Below are 23,657 nucleotides of genomic sequence, written 5' to 3' on the forward strand. Positions count from 1 at the left end.
GAGGTATACAGAGGCTCAGCCCTGTCTCGTGCTCTTGGAAGGAGGCCCCGCCCCCACCCCTAGCCCCGTCCTTTAGTCCTAAAAGGCCTCTCAGGAGAGGTATAGAGGCTCAGCCCTGTCTCGTGCTCTTGGAAGGAGGCCCCGCCCCCACCCCTAGCCCCGTCCTTTAGTCCTAAAAGGCCTCTCAGTAGAGGTATAGAGGCTCAGCCCTGTCTCAGGCTCTTGGAAGGAGGCCCCGCCCCCACCCCTAGCCCCGTCCTTTAGTCCTAAAAGGCCTCTCAGGAGAGGTATAGAGGCTCAGCCCTGTCTCAGGCTCTTGGAAGGAGGCCCCGCCCCCACTCCTAGCCCCGCCCTTTAGTCCTAAAAGGCCTCTCAGTAGAGGTATAGAGGCTCAGCCCTGTCTCAGGCTCTTGGAAGGAGGCCCCTCCCCCACTCCTAGCCCCGCCCTTTAGTCCTAAAAGGCCTCTCAGGAGAGGTATAGAGGCTCAGCCCTGTCTCAGGCTCTTGGAAGGAGGCCCCTCCCCCACTCCTAGCCCCGCCCTTTAGTCCTAAAAGGCCTCTCAGGAGAGGTATAGAGGCTCAGCCCTGTCTCAGGCTCTTGGAAGGAGGCCCCTCCCCCACTCCTAGCCCCGCCCTTTAGTCCTAAAAGGCCTCTCAGGAGAGGTATAGAGGCTCAGCCCTGTCTCAGGCTCTTGGAAGGAGGCCCCGCCCCCACCCCTAGCCCCGCCCTTTAGTCCTAAAAGGCCTCTCAGTAGAGGTATAGAGGCTCAGCCCTGTCTCAGGCTCTTGGAAGGAGGCCCCTCCCCCACTCCTAGCCCCGCCCTTTAGTCCTAAAAGGCCTCTCAGGAGAGGTATAGAGGCTCAGCCCTGTCTCAGGCTCTTGGAAGGAGGCCCCTCCCCCACTCCTAGCCCCGCCCTTTAGTCCTAAAAGGCCTCTCAGGAGAGGTATAGAGGCTCAGCCCTGTTTCAGGCTCTTGGAAGGAGGCCCCGCCCCCACCCCTAGCCCCGCCCTTTAGTCCTAAAAGGCCTCTCAGGAGAGGTATAGAGGCTCAGCCCTGTCTCAGGCGCTTGGGAAGAAGCCACGCCCCTCCCCTGGCCCCGCCCCCATGTCCTAATAGGTGCCATCACTTTGGGAATCACTGATTTACACAGTCAATACTCAGAGATTTTTGGGAGTTTAAATCCAACAACACCCAAGGACCCGTGTTTGGGAACTACTGATGTATAGCGCTAAACCTGGAATATTCTTGAGTGTTTTCAGAATTAACATTTCCTATCCTAAGTTGCAGGAGGCTTGGCTAATAAGACTAGAGAAGTATGTGTGTGTGTGTATTTGGATTAATAGTACCTCTGTCTCTTGCTCTTCCTGCCAAATATTCTGTTATGTTCTTTTCTGTTTGCCAAAGCCATGCTGTTTGTATGGAGTGTGATGCTCTAATAAGCTATTTCATATCTCCTGTATCCTGGCATAGTTGATGCAATTGTGAGTTAGACAATGCGGCAGTGAAAAAGATTATATAAAAATAGCAGCAGGAGAAAAATTAAAAAGCACACAGGAGTAACAATGTGTGATTCAGGTACAGTTTTGAAAAGAAGTTCTGTGGAGGAGTTGGGCAGCGAAAAATACAGTCTTCCCGAGCCTGATTCAGACAGAAGGAGAAACCATGGTTTCCTTTAGGCTGTTAGGAATTGTGGGAGTTGACGTCCAAAACACTTGGAGGGCCCAAGTTTTCCCATGCCTGATCTAACCGCTTATACTGCAATTCCCGAGTCCAGTTCCAATCCAATGGGGTGTTTGTGTAAGCACTCCACAGCAAAAGCAGATTGTTTTGCTTCACTTCCAAAACACCTTACAGGACAGTTCCAAGCCATCTCGAGGGCGGGGTGTTCACAAAATAGCATGCATCAAGCCCAAAACAGTGTATTAAAAACTAACCAGAAATTATGAAATAGGCCATAAAATCTACTGCAGCCGATCAATATATATCCCATGCAGAGCTGGACTCGAGACAGAAAAGTGCAGAGTGCTTGTCAAGAGACAGCTAGCACTGATGCAGTCAAAAAACATGGAAACAGAAGGTAAACAGACAACCCTCTCTCAAGGAAACCACAGTGTTCCCATAGGAATGCCTGCTTTCAATTCATATCTCGTCTAGCATTGATCCCAATTGGACATGTCGATTGATACCCATAGCACATTCCATGGGACCTTACCCTTACCAAGTCTACTTTTACAACCTCTCCATTTTAATCCATGTTTTTATTAGTTCTTGTCATTTGTTTTTATTGGCTAATGTTTAATTTTATAATTGTGCATGTTTTTTGTCTATTGTTGTGTTTTATATTGCTACTAGCTGTGCCCGGCCACGCGTTGTTGTGGCAAAGTGGTGGTGGTATTGGTTAAAAATTGTTGTGTAATTTTTATTTGACGTTATTTGTATTTTTTTATTAATTTTATTGTAAGTTATCTTTTTATTTATTATATTTTATTATTTTCTTGTATTATTTTTAGTTATTTTCTGTTATTATAGTATTTTATTGTATTAATCTTTTAGTGTTTTAAATTATTTTTAGTGTTTTTTATTATTTTTTATTGGGTTGCTAGGAGACCAAGTTGGAGGGGCTTAGCCTTCTAACTGGCAGCAATTGGATAAAAGAAATTATTCCTCTCCCTCTAATTAGGACTTTATTTTCTTTTCTTTTTGGTGTATCAACCTAGAGACGTGGATGATGGGTTGTGTTGTCAAATTTCGAAGTTGGAGGGCCTGTAGTTTTGTTGTTTTGTCGGTCGCCGTGATGCCATCACTCTTTTATATATATAGAATGATTGTTTTTATTCGGGCTTGGCCCCATGTAAGCTGCCCTGAGTCCCTTTTCGGGGAGATAGAGGCGGGGTATAAAAATAAAGTTATTATTATTATGAGGTAAGAAAGAATATATTCCAGGGTTCAGATTGATCTGCAGTTGGCGTATCTTTGTGCTCACCATCTCAGGTTCCAGCTGGTTCTTGAGGTGCTTGTGTAGGCACTCCAAAGTCAACTGGTTCTCTGACTCGGTTTATATGTCTGTGTGAAACCACCCATAGTGTCTGTGTAGAACTGCCCTGCAACTCTGATAATCTCACCCAGCATGCCCATTTGAATGTTGGAATCTATACTCCCACAAGCTCATGTTGAAAAGAAGTTATCCACAGAATAGTGATCTGCAGTTGGCATATCTTTGTGCTCACCATCTCAGGTTCCAGCTGGTTCCTGGGGTGCTTGTGTAGGCACTCCGGAGTCAACTGGTTCTCTGACTCGGTTTATAAGTCTGTGTGAAACCACTCATAGTGTCTGTGTAGAACTGCCCTGCAACTCCGATAATCTCACCCAGCATGCCCATTTGAATGTTGGAATCTATGCTCCCACAAGCTCATGTTGAAAAGAAGTTATCCACAGAATAGTGCTCTGCTTTCTATCTAGGACTTCTTTCTGCCTAGCTTACTTTTTGTGTTTGGAAGACACACACTCACTTTCTGCCAAATTAGAGCTGACAAATATGTGGCATCTGAAACCTAGTGCTCATTATCAGGGCCCTTGTTCCTCTTCGTCTTCCTACTGAGGCACCCTGGTCGCTACTTGGGAGCAAACCCTTTCAGTTGGAGCCTCCTCCTATTTTGGAATAACCTCTCCAGAAAGGTCTGCCTAGAACCCACTTTGTTGTCTTTTTAATGACGGCTAAACATGTCTTTAATTCTCTCAGGCCATTTAATCCTCCATATATTTCCGCGGTTATTTTGAGTTTGTAAGTACTTTTATCTCGATGTTTTTTGACATCTTGCTGTGATGCCTTTTATTGGCATCTCGGCTGCCGGTAATTGATTGCTGCTCTTTGCGCATTGAGTTAGAGTGCTATTTTTTGGTTTGATTTATATGGATTGGGGATTTTATTTGTCTTTTCCTTGAACAGGAGTGAAAGTTATTGTACATTAACTTTTGTACACTGTTGCAAAAGCGGTTGGACTTTAACTTTGACTACGTGGACTGGACATAACATCATTATTGAACATGACATGTAGCATTGCTATTGCACATTTCACATAGCAAAAAGGTATTGCACATTATAAATACTGTATATACTCATGTATAAACCTAGTTTTTCAGCCCTTTTTTTAAGACTGAAAAAGCCCTCCTCAGCTTATACTCGGGTGAGGGTCCTGGTTGGCTTATATTTGGGTCAGCTTATACTTGAGAATATATGGTACATTTATTATTTTTCTCTATTATTATTGGTATTATTACATTTATTATTTTTCTCTATTATTGTTACTACTATTATATTTATTTTACTCTATTTTTTAATTATTATTAATACATTTATCATTTCACTCTGATCTTATTATTATTATTACATTTACTATTTTACTCTATTTATTATTACATGTATTATTTTCCTGTATTACAGTAGAGTCTCACTTATCCAACACTCACTTATCGAGCGTTCTGGATTATCCAACGCATTTTTGTAGTCAATGTTTTCAATGCATTGTGATATTTGGGTGCTAAATTTATAAATACAGTAATTACTACATAGCATTAATGTGCAATGAACTACTTTTTCTGTCAAATTTGTTGTATAACATGATGTTTTGGTGCTTAATTTGTAAAATCATAACCTATTTTGATGTTTAATAGGCTTTTACTTAATCTCTCCTTATTATCCAACATATTCGCTTATCCAACGTTCTGCTGGCCCGTTTATGTTGGATAAGTGAGACTCTACTGTATTATTAAAAGGATCCATAAGCACATTTACATTGAGGAAGATGAGAATAATGATTGGATCAGAGTTGGACAGTCTTATCTTACATTTGAGCTTTATGTCAATATTCAAAAACATTGAACCTACTGATGCCTCAATTAATGTAATTTTATTGGTATTTATTTTTACTCCTGAAATTTACCACTCTTGGCTTATACTGGAGTCAATGTTTTCCCAGTTCTTTTGTGGTAAAATTAGGTGCCTCAGCTTATATTCGAGTCGGCTTATACTCGAGTATATACAGTAAATAAAATAAATCCAGTTACATATGGGATAATGGAATCTAGAGGTTGGATGGGCAGAGGCGAATGGCAAGCTGACAGGAGAAGCTGCATAAGTTTATTCAGATGCCCAGCTGAGTAAAAATAGCATCATTGAGTATCCTTGCATGGACCACAAATGTGTTGTGTTGCCTCCTGGCTGAAAGGCCAGAAAATGTGGCAGTTGGCTTTAGCAGATGGGAATGTCAGCATTTATTGGATCTGGGCGGTTAGGTCAGGTCAATTCTGGGAACTGAAACAACACAATAGAACTATGTTTTCATTTTTAAAATTCTTTTCCATGATGAAGTTAAATCACGGGGAAAAAAACCTATTAAAAACACGAAAACAAAACAAAAAAAGTCCACCAGATACCCCAACCCTCAATACATTGGTGCAATTTTGCAAAACCCTCTTGGTTGAGGATTAAACATCTTACAATGTTAGAATCCATGTGGCTCTTAGCCTTTAAAGCAATTCTTATGGAAAACAATCTATCCAGTTCTTAATGTCAATAGGATATAAGACATGGGCAGCCTAGACATGCCAGTGTCTGTAGAGAGATGAATGGATGGATGATCTGATAGCAGAACATGGGTTTTGCTCATCCTACAGAACTAGGTAGAGTTGATGATTTTGTTGGACCAGATAGAATTATAACAAACTAGCTGTGCCCGGCCACGCGTTGCTGTGGCTAGGACTTAATTTTTCTTTTCTTTTTGTCGTATGAACGTAGAGGCGTGGTTGAGGGGTTGTGCTGTCAATTTTCGAGGTTGTGGGGCATTTAGTTTAGTTGTTTTGTCCGGTGCCGTGATTCCATTACCCTTGTATCTATATATATAAAAGAGTGATGGCATCACGGCGACCCACAAAACAACAAAACTACAGGCCCCCCAACCTCGAAATTTGACAACACAACCCACGCGTCTAGGTTGATACAACAAAAAGAAAAGAAAAATAAAGTCCTAATTAGAGAGAGAGGAATAATTGCTTTTATCCAATTGCTGCCAGTTAGAAGGCTAAGCTCCTCCAACTTGGTCTCCTAGCAACCCAATAAAAAATAATAAAAATCACTAAAAAATAATACAATAAAATACTATAATAACAGAAAACAACTAAAAATAATACAAGAAAATAATAAAATATAATAAATAAAAATATAACTTACAATAAAATTAATAAAAAAATGCAAATAAAGTCAAATAAAAATTACACAACAATTTTTAACCAATACTACCACCACTTTGCCACAGCAACGCGTGGCCGGGCACAGCTAGTATATATATAGATATAAATGAAATAAATCTACCAAGCAAAACAAATGCTGTTAATGAAATGTAAGGACAACTTCATTTTTATTAACACAATGATGTTGATGATGGTGATGATGATGATGATGATGATGATGATGAATTTCTTACCCATCTTAACCAGGATGTAACCAAAATTATTATTTGTGGTTGGCAATTCGGGATTATAGTCACATTCATTGGGGTTAGGAGCACAGGACTCCTTTGAAAGTGTGAAAAACGTGAATTAAAAACATCTCTAAAGAATCCCTAGATTCTCAAATCTGATTCTGTGGTCACCTTCTCATGTGAGTTGGACTTAGAGTCTCACTGGAGGACATAGAGATTCCTAGAGAGAACATTTTAATCAAATCTGCAAAAGTAAACCCGGAAACGCATGGATTTCTGTTGGTATATTAAAGGACAAGTATGCATTCTTGAGCACTGGCGTCATGCATTGTGAAGCCATTGTCCAGTTAGTCCTTCTGGGTGAATTTCATAGAAAAAATATACTTCCAGGCTGTTCACTGTGCAGTTTTATTCCTTGCTTCCTCCAGCCATTGTGTAGGACTAAAGCCACGTCTGTTGTTTTCCTGGTAGAATTAAGGCTGCTCCAGGTGTGAAGATAATAGACATCCGAGTCAGCGATCCAGACCAATGGGGAGTTCAACAAGATGTAGACAATGGAAGGACACAGACCACGGCCACCATTGTGTGCGAACGCTTCGATCCAACCACAGAGAGCAGGTAAGAAACCCAAGCTGTGTATGAGTTGCCGCTGTTTATCCTTAAGGGTTTGATGGGAGGAACAAACGTCCTCACAGAAATGTTTGTTTGTGTTTGAATAGAAATCCATGTCCAAAGTTAGCGACGGCTTTTTGGGAACTTGAAAGGATGTCTGTACAGCAGACAAAGACATGTCTGTTTCCTTTTTATCCGTTTAAATCAAGATATAAAATGTGTCAGTTCCACATCCCCACCCACTCAAAAAATCTGTTGTGCATTTCTTTCCTGGGCCAACCAATCTTCAGTTTGCTATTCAGCCACTACAGACATGGCAGTCAGATCATTCTGTAGAGCAAGGGTCCTCAAACTTTTAAAGCAGAGGGCCGGTCCACAATCCTTCAGACTGTTGAGGGGCCGAATTATCATTTGGGAAAAAAAACCCCGAACAAATTCTTATGCACACTGCACATATCTTATTTGTAGTGCAAAACAACAACAATAACAATGAAAGAACAATACAATATTTAAAAATGAAAATAATTTTAACCAACATAAACCTATCAGGATTTCAATAGGAAGTGTGGGCCTGCTTCTGGCCAATGAGATAGTCAGGTTAATTAGGATTGTTGTTGTTGTTGTGTGTCTCCAAGTCATTTCAGACTTTGGGCGAGCCTAAGTCCAAAATTATTTATTTATTCATGTACTACATTTATTTACTACATTTATATCCCACCCTTCTCACCCCGAAGGGAACTCAGAGCAGCTGTATGTACATACAATATATTATATTATTAGCATAGCACAATATTAGCATTATACTATATTGAACTATACCACTATACTGTAATATTATATGTAATATATAACATATAATTAATATTATTATATATTATTGTTAGTATTGTATTGTATAAAATGATAATAATATTATCAATATTATATGTATATACAATATATTATTTTATTAAAACTGATATAAAAATATATTATAAATGAGGGCTGGGCCAGGTAAATTACCTTGGAGGGCCGCATCCGGCCCCCGGGCCTTAGTTTGGGGACCCCTGCTGTAGAGGAAATTTCAGTTAGTACAACTTAGTAGTGTGTGTCTGTAACTACTTTGAGTAAATAAAATTGTACAGTAACTACGTAGAGGAAAGGAAATTGCAGCCAGTAGGCCTCATGTGGTCCATGGGCTTCATCTCCAACTCATCATCATGTTTGTTCCCAAAATCCTTGGTGTAATATATGCTTTGAAGCTGGGAGCAGTGGGGACTTGTGGTGCCAAGGTCATCTGAGATATTAAAGGAGCCTTTACAATAGTGGCTCTCAACCTGTGGGTCCCCAGATGTTTTGGCCTTCAACTCCCAGAAATCCTAACAGCTGGTAAACTTGCTGCGCTTTCTGGGAGTTGTAGGCCAAAACATGTGGGGACATACAAGTTGAGAAGCACTGGTTTAAACCATGACAGGCATCTAGAGAAACTGAAGTCGCCTGGCTTGAAAATAGTCCATGCGAAAGAGATCTAGGAGTCTTAGTAGACCACAAGTTGAACATCCGTCAATAGTGTGATGCAGCAGCTTAAAAAACTGCTGCATCACACTATTGACTCATGTTCAACTTGTCAACTTGTGGTTGATCCTGGATCCCTTTCACATGAACTATTCTAGGCCTAGTGTCTAGATCAGTGGTTCCCAACCTTTCCAAAAGGCCTTCGATGTTTAATTGTTGCTGGATTGATCTATCTGTCCATTCCATAATAGTCCCATTGTTGTTGTCTTGCCATTTTATACCGCACTTTATTGTCCATTCAACTGTGGAATTTCCTTTCCCCATTTCGTAACACTCTGCATTTCGCCTGGGATCTACGAATTAGTCTCCTGTTTTTAACACTGTATCCTGCTTGTTGATTTTAATGATTGTTTTTATTGATGGTAATGTTTTTTACTGGGATAATTGTTTTATTGCTTTGTTACTGTTATTTGTTTGTTTTATCGGGCCTGGCCCCATGTAAGCCGCCCCGAGTCCCTTCGGGGAGATGGGGCGGGGTATAAAAATAAAGTTGTTGTTGTTGTTGTTATTATTATTATTATTATTATTATTATTATTATTATTATTATTATTATATTATTTGGGCTTCCGGGTGTTTTGGACTTCAGCTCCCACACTTCCTAACAGCTGGTAAGATGGCTGAGATTTTTGGGAGTTGAAGTCCAAAACATCTGGAGTCCAAAACACCTGGGTTGGGAACCACTGGTCTAGATTGAGGGAAGTCATAGCATCACTCTCTTCTGCTTTGCTAAGACCTCAACTGGAATATTGTGTCACCTTCTGGACAAAGTGATTCAAGAAGGAGACAGACAAGCTGGGAGGACTCCAGTGTTGTCGAAGGCTTTCATGGCCGGGATCACAGGGTAGTTGTATGTTTTCCGGGCTGCCTGGCCATGTTCCAGAAGTATTCTCTCCTGACGTTTCACCCACATCTATGGCAGGCATCCTGAGAGGTTGTGAGGTAAAACGTCAGGAGAGAATACTTCTGGAACATAGCCATATAGCCCGTAAAACATACAAAAATCCTATGTCAGAGTATTTTTCAGGACCTAATAATAATAATAATAATAATAATACTTTATTTATACCCTGCCACCATCTCCCCGTGGGGACTCGGGGCGGCTTACATGGGGCAGAGGCCCAAATAACACAAGGACAAAATATAAGCAACATAATACAATCACAATATAAAACAGATAAAACAGTAATGCAATATATCAATTAAAACAACAACCTACCACCCCACTTTGGGTTGTATGAAAACGACAGCTTGTGAGCCACCTATGGTCCATTCAGGTCTCCAATGGGACCTCTTGGATGCCTCTCAACTTCTCAGACCTCTGAAGTTCATTTCGGAATGAAAAAAGGTCATTTGAATCTCCCATATGGGACAAATTGACTAGGGGAAAGCTATCCCACATGTGTGTGTGTGCGCATTCATGTTGCCCGTTGACTTCTGGCATCTCTGTGAATTTAATAGGGCTTAGGCAAGGAATGCTCAGGAGTTGTCTTTCTAGTTCCTCCTTATGAAACAGAGCCTACAACACTTGGCGTTTGTTGGCCGTTTCGCTTTTAAGACCCAAATAACTTCCTTGGTGCAAGAATGAACTTCTCGTTAAAAAAAAAGGAATAAAAGCAATTCACAAGGGACTGATATGTATGAAACGGGGTGGATCCAACCCTTGGTGACTATCTTCTCTGTGTGTCAGTGGAGTCCTCCTTCTCTATAGTCTTATTTGGAATCTGTTGTAGGCCCTTACAGGCACGGATGGAACAAGACACTCGTTTGTGTTTGTGTTATTCTTGATAGTTTGAGAGGAAAGCCATGCAACACAGTCACTCTCATGTTGCATCTCAAATCACCCTCCTCCCCACTCGCAGCCCACACATTCCTATCTATAGAGATGGGGCAAAAAGAATGGAGATATTTTTATACCGATGAGAACCTCAGCTGTTGTACTGGAAATACAGTGGTGTTGTATAAAAATGGTTGCTATTTCATTCCGATTAAAAAATTCCCATTTGCTGTGCTTATGACCCATGATACATTCCGAGCTGCATGAAAGAAAAATCACATTAATGGAGAAATGTTGAGGTTAAGGGAAGAATGAAATGTAATTTTCATCTGGAGGAGAAAAACATTTTAATTGAAGCAGGTAACTTTTTTAAAAAAATGAAGTTAGTGGTAAACTTGGTAAGAATGCTGGAAGTTTTGTTAATCCGTGAAATTATACCTGTCACAGTAACTTAGTTTTTATTAACGCCGTTTTCCTGCTTTGTGTCGAACTTCTAAATTATACAAAAGCAATGAATCTCAAGTTAATTAATACTCTGACCCTTTCCTTTGTGAGATTAGTTTTAATATTTTTTGGATTAATTAAAGTATGCAAATAGAAAACTCCAAAAGATCAGTTCCAGATTTGCAAATATTATTGCTCTCAGAATAAATATTTAACTTTGATCTTTCTTTTAATTTGGTGCACTGGCTTACCTTGCTGTTAGTTTAGAAGATTCAACGGCTCCCATAACAAAACAAAAAAGTACCCCCCCCCACGCCGAAAAACCCTTCAAATTGGTTCAGTATGAAGACACGAGTCTTCTTTGCATTGCAAAAAATCTTTGAGACAGCCACAGGTTTTAATAATACTGGCTGGCATCCTACTGAGTAGGTTCGTATAAGATCATAAACTGGATTTAAGATCTTGTAACTGCCAGAGGTTGATGTTTATGGTTGTTACCAGATGGATGGAAGTCCCTTAAACCAATGTTTTTAGCCTAGTAGTACCCCATCCAAAGATTGGGGCACCGGGAATAATGTATTCAATGCTCTCCTAGTCATGGTGTAAGACAATTACCTTCAATGGGTCCTGGCTCAGGAGGAAAAATCAGGCAGAAAACCCAGTCTCATGAATCAAAGTTTATTTTCACCATAGCTATGAGAAGTCAGAACAGCCGTACACACCCACTTCAATGGGTCCGTACCATGCAAATGGCCGCCGCAAAGCATGTCGCAGCAAACAAAGAATATATATCTTGGCTTATCTAAAATTGACCAATGGCTGAGGATCTTCCTCACCTTCCACACCTACTTTGGCACAAGTGATACCAATGACCAAACTTGTTGATTTCAAGCTAACTTTCGGTCTTGGAACTTCCTGGAGGAAGGCACCAGCTCACAGGAAGGGAGGGGCATATGCATAGGCAAAAGTTTACTATTTTATTTATTTATTTATTTCCAATATTTCTATCCCGCCCTTCTCACCCGAAGGGACTCAGGGCGGCATACAATTGGCAACAATTTAATGCCGACACATCATTAAAAACAAACAGCATATAAAATCTATTAAAAACAGTTAAATACAGTATAAAATATAAAACATATGCTTATGCATCTGGCTTATGGGACGCATTGAGGCAAGCAGTTGAGGTCTCACAGTGGTTCTCAACCTGGGGTCCCCAGGTGTTTTGGCCTACAACTCCCAGAAATCCCAGCCAGTTTACCAGCTGTTAGGATTTCTGGGAGTTGAAGGCCAAAAACATCTGGGGATCCCAGGTTGAGAACCACTGACGTAGAGTAAGGGAAATTGCAACCAGTAGGCCTCATGTGGACCATGTGGCAGAATGGGTTTGGACTGGATGGCCCATGTGGGCTCTTCCAACTCTGTTATTCTATGATTTGAAGTCCTAACCTTTAATGATATGATCATTTCAGTTTCTGTTAGTATTTGAGCCATGCCTGGTGAAAACGTTCCACTTAGGAAGCCACCAAGAGCTTTTGGAGGAATTGTGGGTGTGAAGGCCACAAATCAAGTGCTCTTCTCCAATTTCCAAGGCGGCTGCTGAGGACCCTTAACTCACGAAGCAGCTTTCTCCTCTTTTCTGCACTTGCAGCCACTCTTATTTTCTCCTGTACTCGCCAGCCATAAAAGTTGCAATCCACCCTCAAGTCAGGCGAACAATGGCATTCAATGTGAATGCATTCATGAATCTGGTCTTTTCTTCCTTCCTGCATGTCCTATCTTTTTGGAACCTCTTTTTTCAAAACTGCTTACTTTCCTTATCTGTTCCGTTCTCCCATTCATGGTATTATCCATTATCGCCATTTTTTTCATCACAACTTCTCCAATTTGCTCGCGCCAATTGCGTGTTCATTAAGATATTTTAAATTAAGACCTTTCATGCAAAGTGTGACACGTATTTTCTTTCTCTTTCTCTCTCTTTCTGCAAGTGGTTTTTTTAAAAATAAAACAAAGGTCCTTATCGCAACGTCTCAGGCGGTTTACATTATATTCTATTAGAAATCCATTTTGTCCAAGGTTGTCGCAATTCAGAGATTAAAGCTTTTTCTCGGGGTTTTGTATTGTTCGTAATGCAGTTATGAATTCACCTCTTTAGTCGTCAGACACATACTACGCACTGGTATTTTGGACTCTCTTTGATAATGTCGTCCAGAAGAACGTATTTTTCTTTTTTCTTTTGAGATTACACACACACACACATATATGTATTGTATCAGCTTTGTTACTATGCGTACATTGTAATGTGGAAACGAGGAAGGTTTATGGTTCTCAAATCCGACTTGCAAGGTCAAAGCTAAGGGAATTAGCACACATTAAAGATGTCGGAAGTCCATTTGGTTATTTTGGATGTCATCCTGTACTGCTTAAGTCTCTATGGTTAGATAGGAAGCCTAGAAAAGAGTTAGGGACACCTTCCCCAGTTCTATGCATGCTCTGATTAGGCTTCACTATTGTTTCCTCCTTCCTGTCCTATTTAGGTCAACCCACCCTTTGATGCTTTAGAAATGTGATCTCTCCTAGGGTTGACATAACTTCCCAATTTGGCCTTTGGAATGTTTATGGCCCTAGAGAAGAAGAGACCCATGAGGTTTGGTTGCTCTTCCATCTTCCTGCTTTGTTCCAGAGAGGACACATTTTGTCCCCTCTTCTAGTCATAGAATCATAGAATCATAGAATAGTAGAGTTGGAAGAGACCTCAAGGGCCATCTAGTCCAACCCCCCGCTAAGAAGCAGGAAATCGCATTCAAAGCACCCCCGACAGATGGCCATCCAGCCTCTGCTTAAAAGCCTCCAAAGAAGGAGCCTCCACCACGGCCCGGGGGAGAGAGTTCCACTGCCGAACAGCCCTCACAGTGAGGAAGTTCTTCCTGATGTTCAGGTGGAATCTCCTTTCCTGTAGTTTGAAGCCATTGTTCCGTGTCCTAGTCTGCAGGGCAGCAGAAAATAAGCTTGCTCCCTCCTCCCTATGACTTCCCCTCACATATTTGTACATGGCTATCATGTCTCCTCTCAGCCTTCTCTTCTGCAGGCTAAACATGCCCAGCTCTTTAAGCCTCTCCTCATAGGGCTTGTTCTCCAGACCCTTAATCATTTTAGTTGCCCTCCTCTGGACGCTTTCCAGCTTGTCAGCATCTCCCTTCATCTGCGGTGCCCAAAACTGGACACAGTGTGATTCCAGGTGTGGTCTGACCAAGGCAGAATAGAGGGGGAGCATGACTTCCCTGGATCTAGACGTTATTCCCCTATTGATGCAGGCCAAAATCCCATTGGCTTTTTTAGCTGCCGCATCACATTGTAGGCTCATGTTTAACTTGTTGTCCACGAGGACTCCAAGATCTTTTTCGCACACACTGCTGTCAAGCCAGGCGTCCCCCATTCTGTATCTTTGATTTCCATTTTTTCTGCCGAAGTGAAGTATCTTGCATTTGTCCCTGTTGAACTAGTCAAGATGTAGCTATCTAGACCTTTGTTATTTTAATCCGTCTATATGTATTAGAACAGGATAGATTGGTTAGTTAGCTCCAAACCTTTTCTATCCATCAATGGATTTCTTTTTACCACAATAAATGCTTTTAAACTTTGAAGCTAACTTTGCCGTCCTTTGCCGTCCTGAATACACAAAGGCTTTCAAGACTCACACCGCGTAAGTCTCACTGCTGCATTGGAAGAAATGCTTCCATTTACTCTGCTACAGTAGAGTCTCGCTTATCCAACGTAAACGGGCCAGCAGAACGTTGGATAAGCGAATATGTTGGATTATAAGGAGAGATTAAGGAAAAAGCCTATTAAACATTAAATTAGGTTATGATTTTACAAATTAAGCACCAAAACATCATGTTAGACAACAAATTTGACAGAAAAAGTAGTTCAATAGGCAGTAATGCTATGTAGTCATTACTGTATTTACGAATTTAGCAACAAAATATCATGATATATTGAAAACACTGACTACAAAAATGCGTTGGATTATCCAGAACGTTGGATAAGTGAGTGTTGGATAAGTGAGACTCTACTGTATTTTAATGGGAATTTACCTCATAAAGGGGGTGATTTGAGCTTGACGGCTCATCAATTCCCAACAGATGAGTCCCTCCTTGGTCCGTTGATCCCGCGACGGCCTGAGGAGGGCAATGATGAGTTAAAGTGGTGTCAACCTGCATTACCTTTACAGTGTAGATAAAAATATCACCCGCACAGCCTATATTGAGGATTTGTGAGAGCTACAGTCCCACAGCATATAGAGGGTCAATTGTCCATGCTTGTTTATAGGGATGCTTAGCCTATGAGGAGGGGTATATGGTTTGTCCCCTTGGCATGCTCTATTGTTCTTGGAGCCACTAGTCCTTACCGATTCTTTATAAGGCTTAGCCCCTCACATTCTTTCACTTTTCAATAGGCTGGGCTGTGGCGCAGGCTGGTCAGCAGCCAGCTGCAACAAATCACTCTGACCAAGAGGTCATGAGTTCGAGGCCCGCCCATGCCTGCGTCTGTCTCTGTCTCTGTTCTATGTTAAGGCATTGAATGTTTGTCTTATATGTGTGCAATGTGATCCGCCCTGAGTCCCCTTTGGGGTGAGAAGGGCGGAATATAAATACTGCAAATAAATAAATAAATGAATAAATAAATGGAAAGACACACAGTCCCTCTACTTTAAATGCAGACAGTCTTACTGGCCCCACTTTCCCCCCCCCTCCCCACTGCAGCAAGTGAGGATTTAACATTCTCCCTTGCTGGTCATAAAGACTTCATTACTTTGTTAAGCTCGCCTTTCTATTGTAATATAACAGCACAGCAAGAAGAAAGCTAAACAAGGTTGTAAACCTCGATCAGTGTGGGGATGGGGGAGAACTCTGAGTATGTTCATCTGCCTTGGCTGGGCAGGCCTATGGAAGTCAAGCCAAACCGTAATTATGTGGAGGACACCGGTCAATAATCACAATGGCCTGTCTCCACTGGAGATTATATTGAATCAGCAGTTGGCCAACCGAAATAGGAGCACAGAAGGGAAAGTATGGCAGGGCTTGCTGGCCAGTAGAGGCTTCATGTGGTTACCTGGCTATTAAATTCTTTGCAGGAGACCCCCATATAATTTCATTGTCCCTAAACCAGAATGAAAATGATTCTGGCGGTTGTTCAGTCCCTTTCGCCTGCTTGTTTCCCAGCTACGAGACACTATTTGAGCATAACAACAAGGAAGAAAGAGAAATAGAAATCGAGAGAAACATACATTTCAAATGAAGCACGCATGTCAAAAGGGACGGTTGGATGATCTGACCTAAATGGTCAGTGTAGATGTGCCCAAAGTTAGTCAAAGACTTCTTAAATTGGCATAGTCAGTTTGTCCATCTCACCTAGTTCACAGATCTTCATCAGACATTCTTCTTGTGTTGGGATGACTGATTCCATCTACTTCTACTTCCACTTTGCTGTTTGTTTCCAGCCAAATAAAATAAAATATCAAATCCAGTAAGAAGTCTAATAAAAGTACATATTGTGGAATTGAATGCATACTGAACGTGTTGTGTAGGATGGAAAGTATATCCAAATGGGTGTGTTTGTGCAGTATGGTAAAAATTGTGCATGTGTGTGCAAAGGAGACAGAAGTGAGTTAAGAATTAATATGTGGAAAACTGACATGTTTCATAAATATGATGTTTCCAGTTAGGTGGGTCCACCTGGGCTTCATTTACAGTGCCATATACCGTATATACCTGAATATAAGCCGAGGCACGTAATTTTACCACAAAAAACTGGGAAAACATTGACTCCAGTATAAGCCGAGATACAGTAGAGTCTCACTTATCCAACGTAAATGGGCCGGCAGAACGTTGGATAAGCGAATATGTTGGATAATAAGGAGAGATTAAGGAAAAGCCTATTAAACATCAAATTAGGTTATGATTTTACAAATGAAGCACCAAAACATCATGTTAGACAACAAATTTGACAGAAAAAGTAGTTCAATACACAGTAATGCTATGTAGTAATGACTGTATTTATGAATTTAGCACCAAAATATCACAATATATTGAAAACATTGACTACAAAAATGCGTTGGATAATCCAGAATGTTGGATAAGCGAGTGTTAGATAAGTGAGACTCTACTGTACCAATAAAATTACATTAATTGAGGCCTCAGTAGTTTAAATGTTTTTGAATCTTTACGTCAAACTGTAATTTAAGATATGACTGTTCAACTCTGATTAAATCATTATTTTCATCTTCTTCAATGTAAATGTGCTTATGTATCCTTTTAATAATCATAGAGTGAAATAATGAATGTAATAATAATAATAATAAATGCAGTGAAATAATAAATGTAATAATAAATGGAGTAAAATAATAAATGTATTATTAATAATACAAATAGAGTAAAATAAATGTAAAAGTAACAACAATAATAGAGTAAAATAATAAATGTAATAATAATTAATAGAGTAAAATAATAAATGTAACAATACCAATAATAATAGAGAAAAATAATAAATATACCATATATACTTGAGTATAAACCGGCCTGAATATAAGCCCACCAGGACCCTCACCCGAGTATAAGCCGAGGAGGTTATTTTTAGTCCTAAAAAAGGACTGAAAAACTAGGATTATACTCGAATATATACAGTAATGCTGGTTGAAACTGTATTATATGCTCAGTGTAGGCCCATATAAGGGGCTGTGGCGGTGCAGCGGGCTAAACCGCTAAGCTGTTGAACTTGCTGACCGGAAGGTCATTGGTTCGGATCCATGGAGCAGGGTGAGCTCCTTTTGTTAGCCCCAGCTTCTGCCAACCTGGAGATGAGCACCCCCCAGAGTCGGACTTGACTAGATTTAATGTCAAGGGGATATATTTACCTTTAGGCCCATATAATGCAGTTCAAAACTGCATTATATGAGCATACTCCGACCATATAATGCAGCTCCAACCTGGTCTATGAGCCGACAGGAAAAAAAAAGCGACTCTATTTTGGGGAGGATTTTGAGGAGGATTTTGAGGATCCTCCCTCTTTTCAAATATAATATTTTCTTCCTTGACCCTGGAGCAGATTTCCAGTTGAGCCCTGGATGTGTGGGGCATCCATGGAGGCTGTGGGCGTGAAGAACAAAAACAATGGAACGGAGCCCATTGGGAACGTTGTCCTGTTGCTCTCATTCCAACAGGTTTGGCTTTGCCTGCCAATGCAGCCTCTTCAAGCTTTGTCTTTTGGATTGTTGTCAAGATGCAATTATTTGCAAAAAAAAAAAAAAAAAGAGATGCAATTGACAATTTGACTTTTTAATTAGTTTGATGTGGTGCAAGTGTTGGAGGGGTGAAGGTTGGAAAGGGGGGGGGGCGGTGGCGGGGAATTTTACATGCAGATGGCACCATTGGTGTAACAGTGGCAAGGTTTTTTAATTTCAGGGTAGGATAGTTTGCATAAATAACGGCTGGATTTTTTAGTGGGTGTATGTGTGCGCGAGCAAACGGGGGGAAAAAAGCAGCAGGGAAGTTGTGGGTGGAAAATTATTTCATTTTTAAGCAATCCTGTGACATTTTAATGCTCCCTCTTATTCCCTGGAAACTCACCTGCTCTTTATGTCAAAGTTTAACAAGGATTATTTGTCTGTTGTTGTTGTTTGTTGGGGGTGGGGAAGGGACCATTGCTTATTTTTCATCTGGCCAAAGCTGAGCCATTTGGAAAGAGACAACAAACAATGGTTAATATAATAAACATATGGATCTATCTTCTTCCATCTTCTATCCACTAAGAGTTACAAAGAGCACACTGACTGCTGATGTGGTTAGATCTTTCCGTGTTTACTCATTGCTTTCTCTTGTTCCCTTTTGGGGTCTAAAATGCTCCTTAGGGGCATTAGTCGAGGATTTGCTCATAAATTTTAGACCATTTCATTACTTCCTTTAAAAAAAAGGTAGTAAAATGTAACAAGCAATGCAATAAGTCAGTTTTTTAACGGTGCATATGGAGGCCATTAATCACCGCATGTTACTTTCATGGCTTTACAATGAGGTACTGTAATGATTCCAGGACTGTGATCTGCTCAGTCAATTCCCAGGCCAACTAAAGCCCAAGGGTCTGTCGAAATGACAAAGAGTCGCATGTGCAAGAAAAACAATGACTTCTTTATCAGATTATTAAGAGGGATGCAGCAATGAAATCCAAACACGTGGGCGAAGTTAGAGCATCTCCTTTCCGCCGATTGAAGCAGTCCTTCATTACAGCTGGACTTTACAGGGGTCTCAAAGTTCCTGGGCTGGATTTCACTCTCTCGGGAGGTGACCAAAGAGTTTACCAGGCGATAATACCCCTACTATCATGGAGAAAACTGGGCAAGAAATACAAGAACGTAGCAGTAGGAAGGAAAAAAAAGTAATTAATAAACAGCTGTGGAGGAAAGATCCATGGTTTGCGGTATCCCTACTCTAATGCATGAAGCTTGGAAAATAAACAAGATGAACCTGAACTCTTGAAACTGCAAAGCAAATATGATATTATTGGCATCACTGAAACATGGTGCGATGAGTCTCGTGATTGGAATTTATTAATAGAGGGGGATAACCTATTTGGAAAAAATAGACTAAACAGGAAAGGAGGAGGGGATGGCCTTATATGTTTGTTTGTTTATTTACAGCAGTGGTTCCCAAACTTATTTGGCCTACCGCCCCCTTTCCAGAAAAAATATTACCCATGGAAAGCGGGGTGGGGCTTAGAGGGGTGGGCGTGGCTCCTGCTCAAGAGGGCGGGGCTGGGCCTCTCCACTAGTCCAAGATGCAGGCCTGGGAGGGGAGGTGGGCGGGGCCACAAATGGGTGGCCAGGGCTGAGGCAGGGCTGAGCTTCTATCCCTTTTCTGTGGTGCCTGCCAGGAAACAGAGGGCAGGGCTAGGGGTGGGGGATGGGCTTCTTCCCAAGAGCACGAGAGAGGGCTGAGGCTCTGTACACTTCCCCTGAGGTGCTTGTTAGAACACGGGGGTGGGGTATAGAGGTTCAGCCCTGTCAGGCAATTTGGAAGAGGCCCCGCCCCCTCCTCTAGTCCCACCCTCTGTCCTGGCAGGCACCGCAGGACAGGGATAGAAGCTCAGCCCTGCCTCAGTCCTAAAAGGCCTCTAAGGAGAGGTATAGAGGCTCAGCCCTATCTCTGGCTCTTGGAAGGAGGCCCCGCCCCCTTCCTTAGCTCCGCCCTCTGTGTCCCAACAAGCGCCTCAGGAGAGGTATAGATTCTCAGCCCTGTCTCGGGCTCTTGGGAAGAAGCCACGCCCACTTCTCTAGCTCCGCCCCTGTGTCATAGCAGGTGCCTCAGGTGCTCAGCCCTGTCTCCGGCACTTGGGAAGAGGCCTCTCTCTCCTCTGGCTCCGCCCCATGTCCTAATAGGTGCCATCACCACCACCCCTGGATCGCTGTACAGTATTTCTATTCCGCCCTTCTTTCTCACCCCGAAGGGGACTCAAGGCGGATCACAAGGCACATATACATCGCAAACATTCAATGCCATTACACATATAACATACAGTCACAGAGGAACCAGTCTAATCTGAGCTGATCTTTTGATAGTTTGCTAGAAAAATTGCAACTGCTGAAATTTGGGTTATTATTATTATTATTTTTTGCTACAGGCATATTTCTGTAAAGCATGTTCACAGGGTGACAGCTGCCTGTCATTCCTCACCAGTTCCATCTTGCAATTCCAATCTGCTCGATGCATGTAAAACAAAAGTGAACCATAATACTAGAAGCAAGGGTAAACCAGTGAAACTGAATAGTGCATGGTTCTGGTAACAGAAAGAAACACCCTTCCACACAACGTATAGTTAAACTGTAGAGCTCTCTTCCACTAGATTTGATCCTCATCAGCTCAAACGACCTCAAATAACATTAATTGGAAGATAAGACTATCAACGTGTCATGATATTGTCTCGTACAAAGAAATCTTTCCATTCTCACAGAGGAAGAGCTTCCCAAGCATTCTGAGGTTGATGTATTCACATCTGTCTCTACATTATTAATGGGCCTAGTATAGCTTTCTAAGAAACTGCAAGCACTGAGAGGTGTTTTTCTTGTTTTGCTACAGGCAAAATATTTTCCTTCCCCCATTTAGTCCTTTTCATACCGGCAACAGGAGGAAGCCAAGGCATGTCATCTCCTGGCATCATTTTGACAGGGTCTGAAGAGGCAAATGGATATATTTGGGAGTAGTGTTGTGGTTGCGGGGCATTTGTGAGTGGATGGTTGCAATCTTTTTCTGTGTTTCTGGATGTTTAGAGTGGTTCTGGGACAAAATGTCCAAAAAAAAATGAATATATTGGGAGGCTTCGGAGGAATGATGGGAGACTTCAGGGATGTGGGGACTGGCAACATTATTTTTCCCACAGTTGCGGAAGGAGGTATCCGGACCTTCTGTACCCAGCTCTCTATCTTCCCTCTTCGGATTCTTTTACTTCCATGTAGTATATTGGTAGAAGTTCACATTCTGACAACTTCAAATAATATTCTAGTCCGGGGTGGGTAGGAACTGTGAGAGCTGTATTCGGCTTGCTGTTGCTGTGATCGCAATTCACACAATTGGCTTTAATTGAGATCTTGAAAATGAATAATCTATTCCGAGTAAGACTTGCATGTTGAAATGGATGTAGAAAAAGTTCTTTATAGCAGGTGTTCCAAAAGCGAGGAAGGAGGCAGAAGCAAAATGAAATGGCGGAGCATCCTCCCCTCTCCTTCAACATCGATCTGCTTCCCTCAGTAGTTATAATAATAATAATAATAATAATAATAATAATAATAATAATAATAATATTCCAAATAATAATATGAGACTTCCGAATTCAGACTGACAAAGTTCTGGAACACAACACAACAGACATCACAGTTGTGGAAAAGAAAAAGGTTTGGATCATTGATGTCGCCATCCCAGGTGACAGTCGCATTGACGAAAAACAACAGGAAAAACTCAGCCGCTATCAGGACCTCAAGATTGAACTTCAAAGACTCTGGCAGAAACCAGTGCAGGTGGTCCCGGTGGTGATGGGCACACTGGGTGCCGTGCCAAAAGATCTCAGCCGGAAACAATAGACATTGACAAAATTACGATCTGTCAACTGCAAAAGGCCACCCTACTGGGATCTGCGGGCATCATCTGAAAATACATCACACACAATTTTTATCCCTGTTAGGATGGGATTTTTTTTTTGGGCAGCCAGATGGGTGGAATAAGGAAACCATTGATAGAACATTTTAATTTGTATTTTTTTCATGTCAGGAGCGACTTGAGAAACTGCAAGTCGCTTCTGGTGTGAGAGAATTGGCCATCTGCAAGGACGTTGCCCAGGGGACATTGCCCGGATGTTTTGATGTTTTTACCATCCTTGTGGGAGGCTTCTCTCATGTCCCCACATGGAGCTGGAGCTGATAGGGGGAGCTCATCTGCGCTCTCCCTGGGTTGGATTTGAACCTGGCAGCCTTCAGGTCAGCAACCCAACCTTCAAGTCACAAGGCTTTAACCCACTACGCCACCGGGAATTGAAATGTATTTTATGTTGTTGTATTTTATTGTATATTGCTGGGCTTGGTCCCCATGTAAGCTGCCCTGAGTCCCCTCGAGGAGATGGCGAGGGATACAAGAATAAAATTATTATTGTTATTATTATTATTATTGAGACAATGACATAGTATGACACAGCAAACAAGATAGATATGCTGGATTTTGTATCATAAAATCACAAGTCGAACACTTCCCAAGTGTTTAGGACTGTGTGATGTATTTTCGGATGATGGGCGCAGATCCCAGCAGGGTGGCCTTTTGCAGTTGGCAGATCGTAATTTTGTCAATGCCTATTGTTTCCAAATGCCGGCTGAGATCTTTTGGCACGACACCCAATGTGCCGATCACCACCGGGACCACCTGCACTTGTTTTTGCCAGAGTCTTCGCAGTTCTATCTTGAAGTCCTGAGAGCGGCTGAGTTTTTCCAGTTGTTTTTCATCAATCCGACTGTCACCTGGGATGGCGACATCAGTGATCCAAACCTTTTTCTTTCCTACAACTGTGATGTCTGGTGTGTTGTGTTATTATTAATATTATTATTATTTCTTAGGGTTTGCTTAAAACATGTTTCCAAATGCAAATAAAGTTCAAGCCATGAATTTTTTTGCTCAGTATTAGTCATTAAGCAGATGAGAATAAATCACGTAGGTGGACTAAGGTGTGCAAGATACTACTGTTGTTGACATGTAGGCGTGAATTGCAATAACAAAAGGGATCCGGATGAGGTGCCGGAGGTCGGAGAGGAATTGCTTGGTACTGGATTTTGTGTAGGAACAGCCGAGGAATCCGAGCTCTACCGCAGCTCTAATGCTCTGTTTATCAGTTTACAATTTTGTAACTCCGCCAGTTTGGAAACCCTTGACTCCCATTTAGACTTCCATTATGGAGATGTTAATATGCTTACTTAACAATCAATGCATTAATGTATAAAAACTAACAACCAGTTTATTAGGCTGAGCGCCAATGCCGAAACCTGTTTGATTGTTGCAAGATGCCGCCACTGAGATTGGCAAGCGTTTAAAAGCCGTTGCTTTGATTTATTTGGGTTCCCTTTGTGCCAAACATATTTTTCAAAGCTAATACATCTCAGCAGTAGCGTTGTATTAATTTTGGCCTTTTAGCGTTGGCCTCATGATATCCCCGATGCTCTTTTAAAAGGTTTGGTTCAAAGGGGATTGCGCAAATAGTTATGCAAGGCAACA

The 23,657-nt window shown here is 41.5% G+C and overlaps 1 protein-coding gene across 1 annotated transcript in view; it reads left to right on the forward strand.

Moving 5' to 3' along the window:
• The window catches only part of tmem132b (transmembrane protein 132B), a 272,960-nt gene that overhangs the window by 128,708 nt on the left and 120,595 nt on the right, over positions 1–23,657 (forward strand). Inside the window, exon 3 of the mRNA XM_008113646.3 lies at positions 6,950–7,096. Within this exon, the coding sequence (XP_008111853.2) occupies positions 6,950–7,096 (147 nt within the window). The remainder of the gene's footprint in view (positions 1–6,949; positions 7,097–23,657) is intronic.

The sequence above is a fragment of the Anolis carolinensis genome, chromosome X (genome assembly GCF_035594765.1).
Source record: "Anolis carolinensis isolate JA03-04 chromosome X, rAnoCar3.1.pri, whole genome shotgun sequence".
NCBI lineage: Eukaryota > Metazoa > Chordata > Lepidosauria > Squamata > Dactyloidae > Anolis > Anolis carolinensis.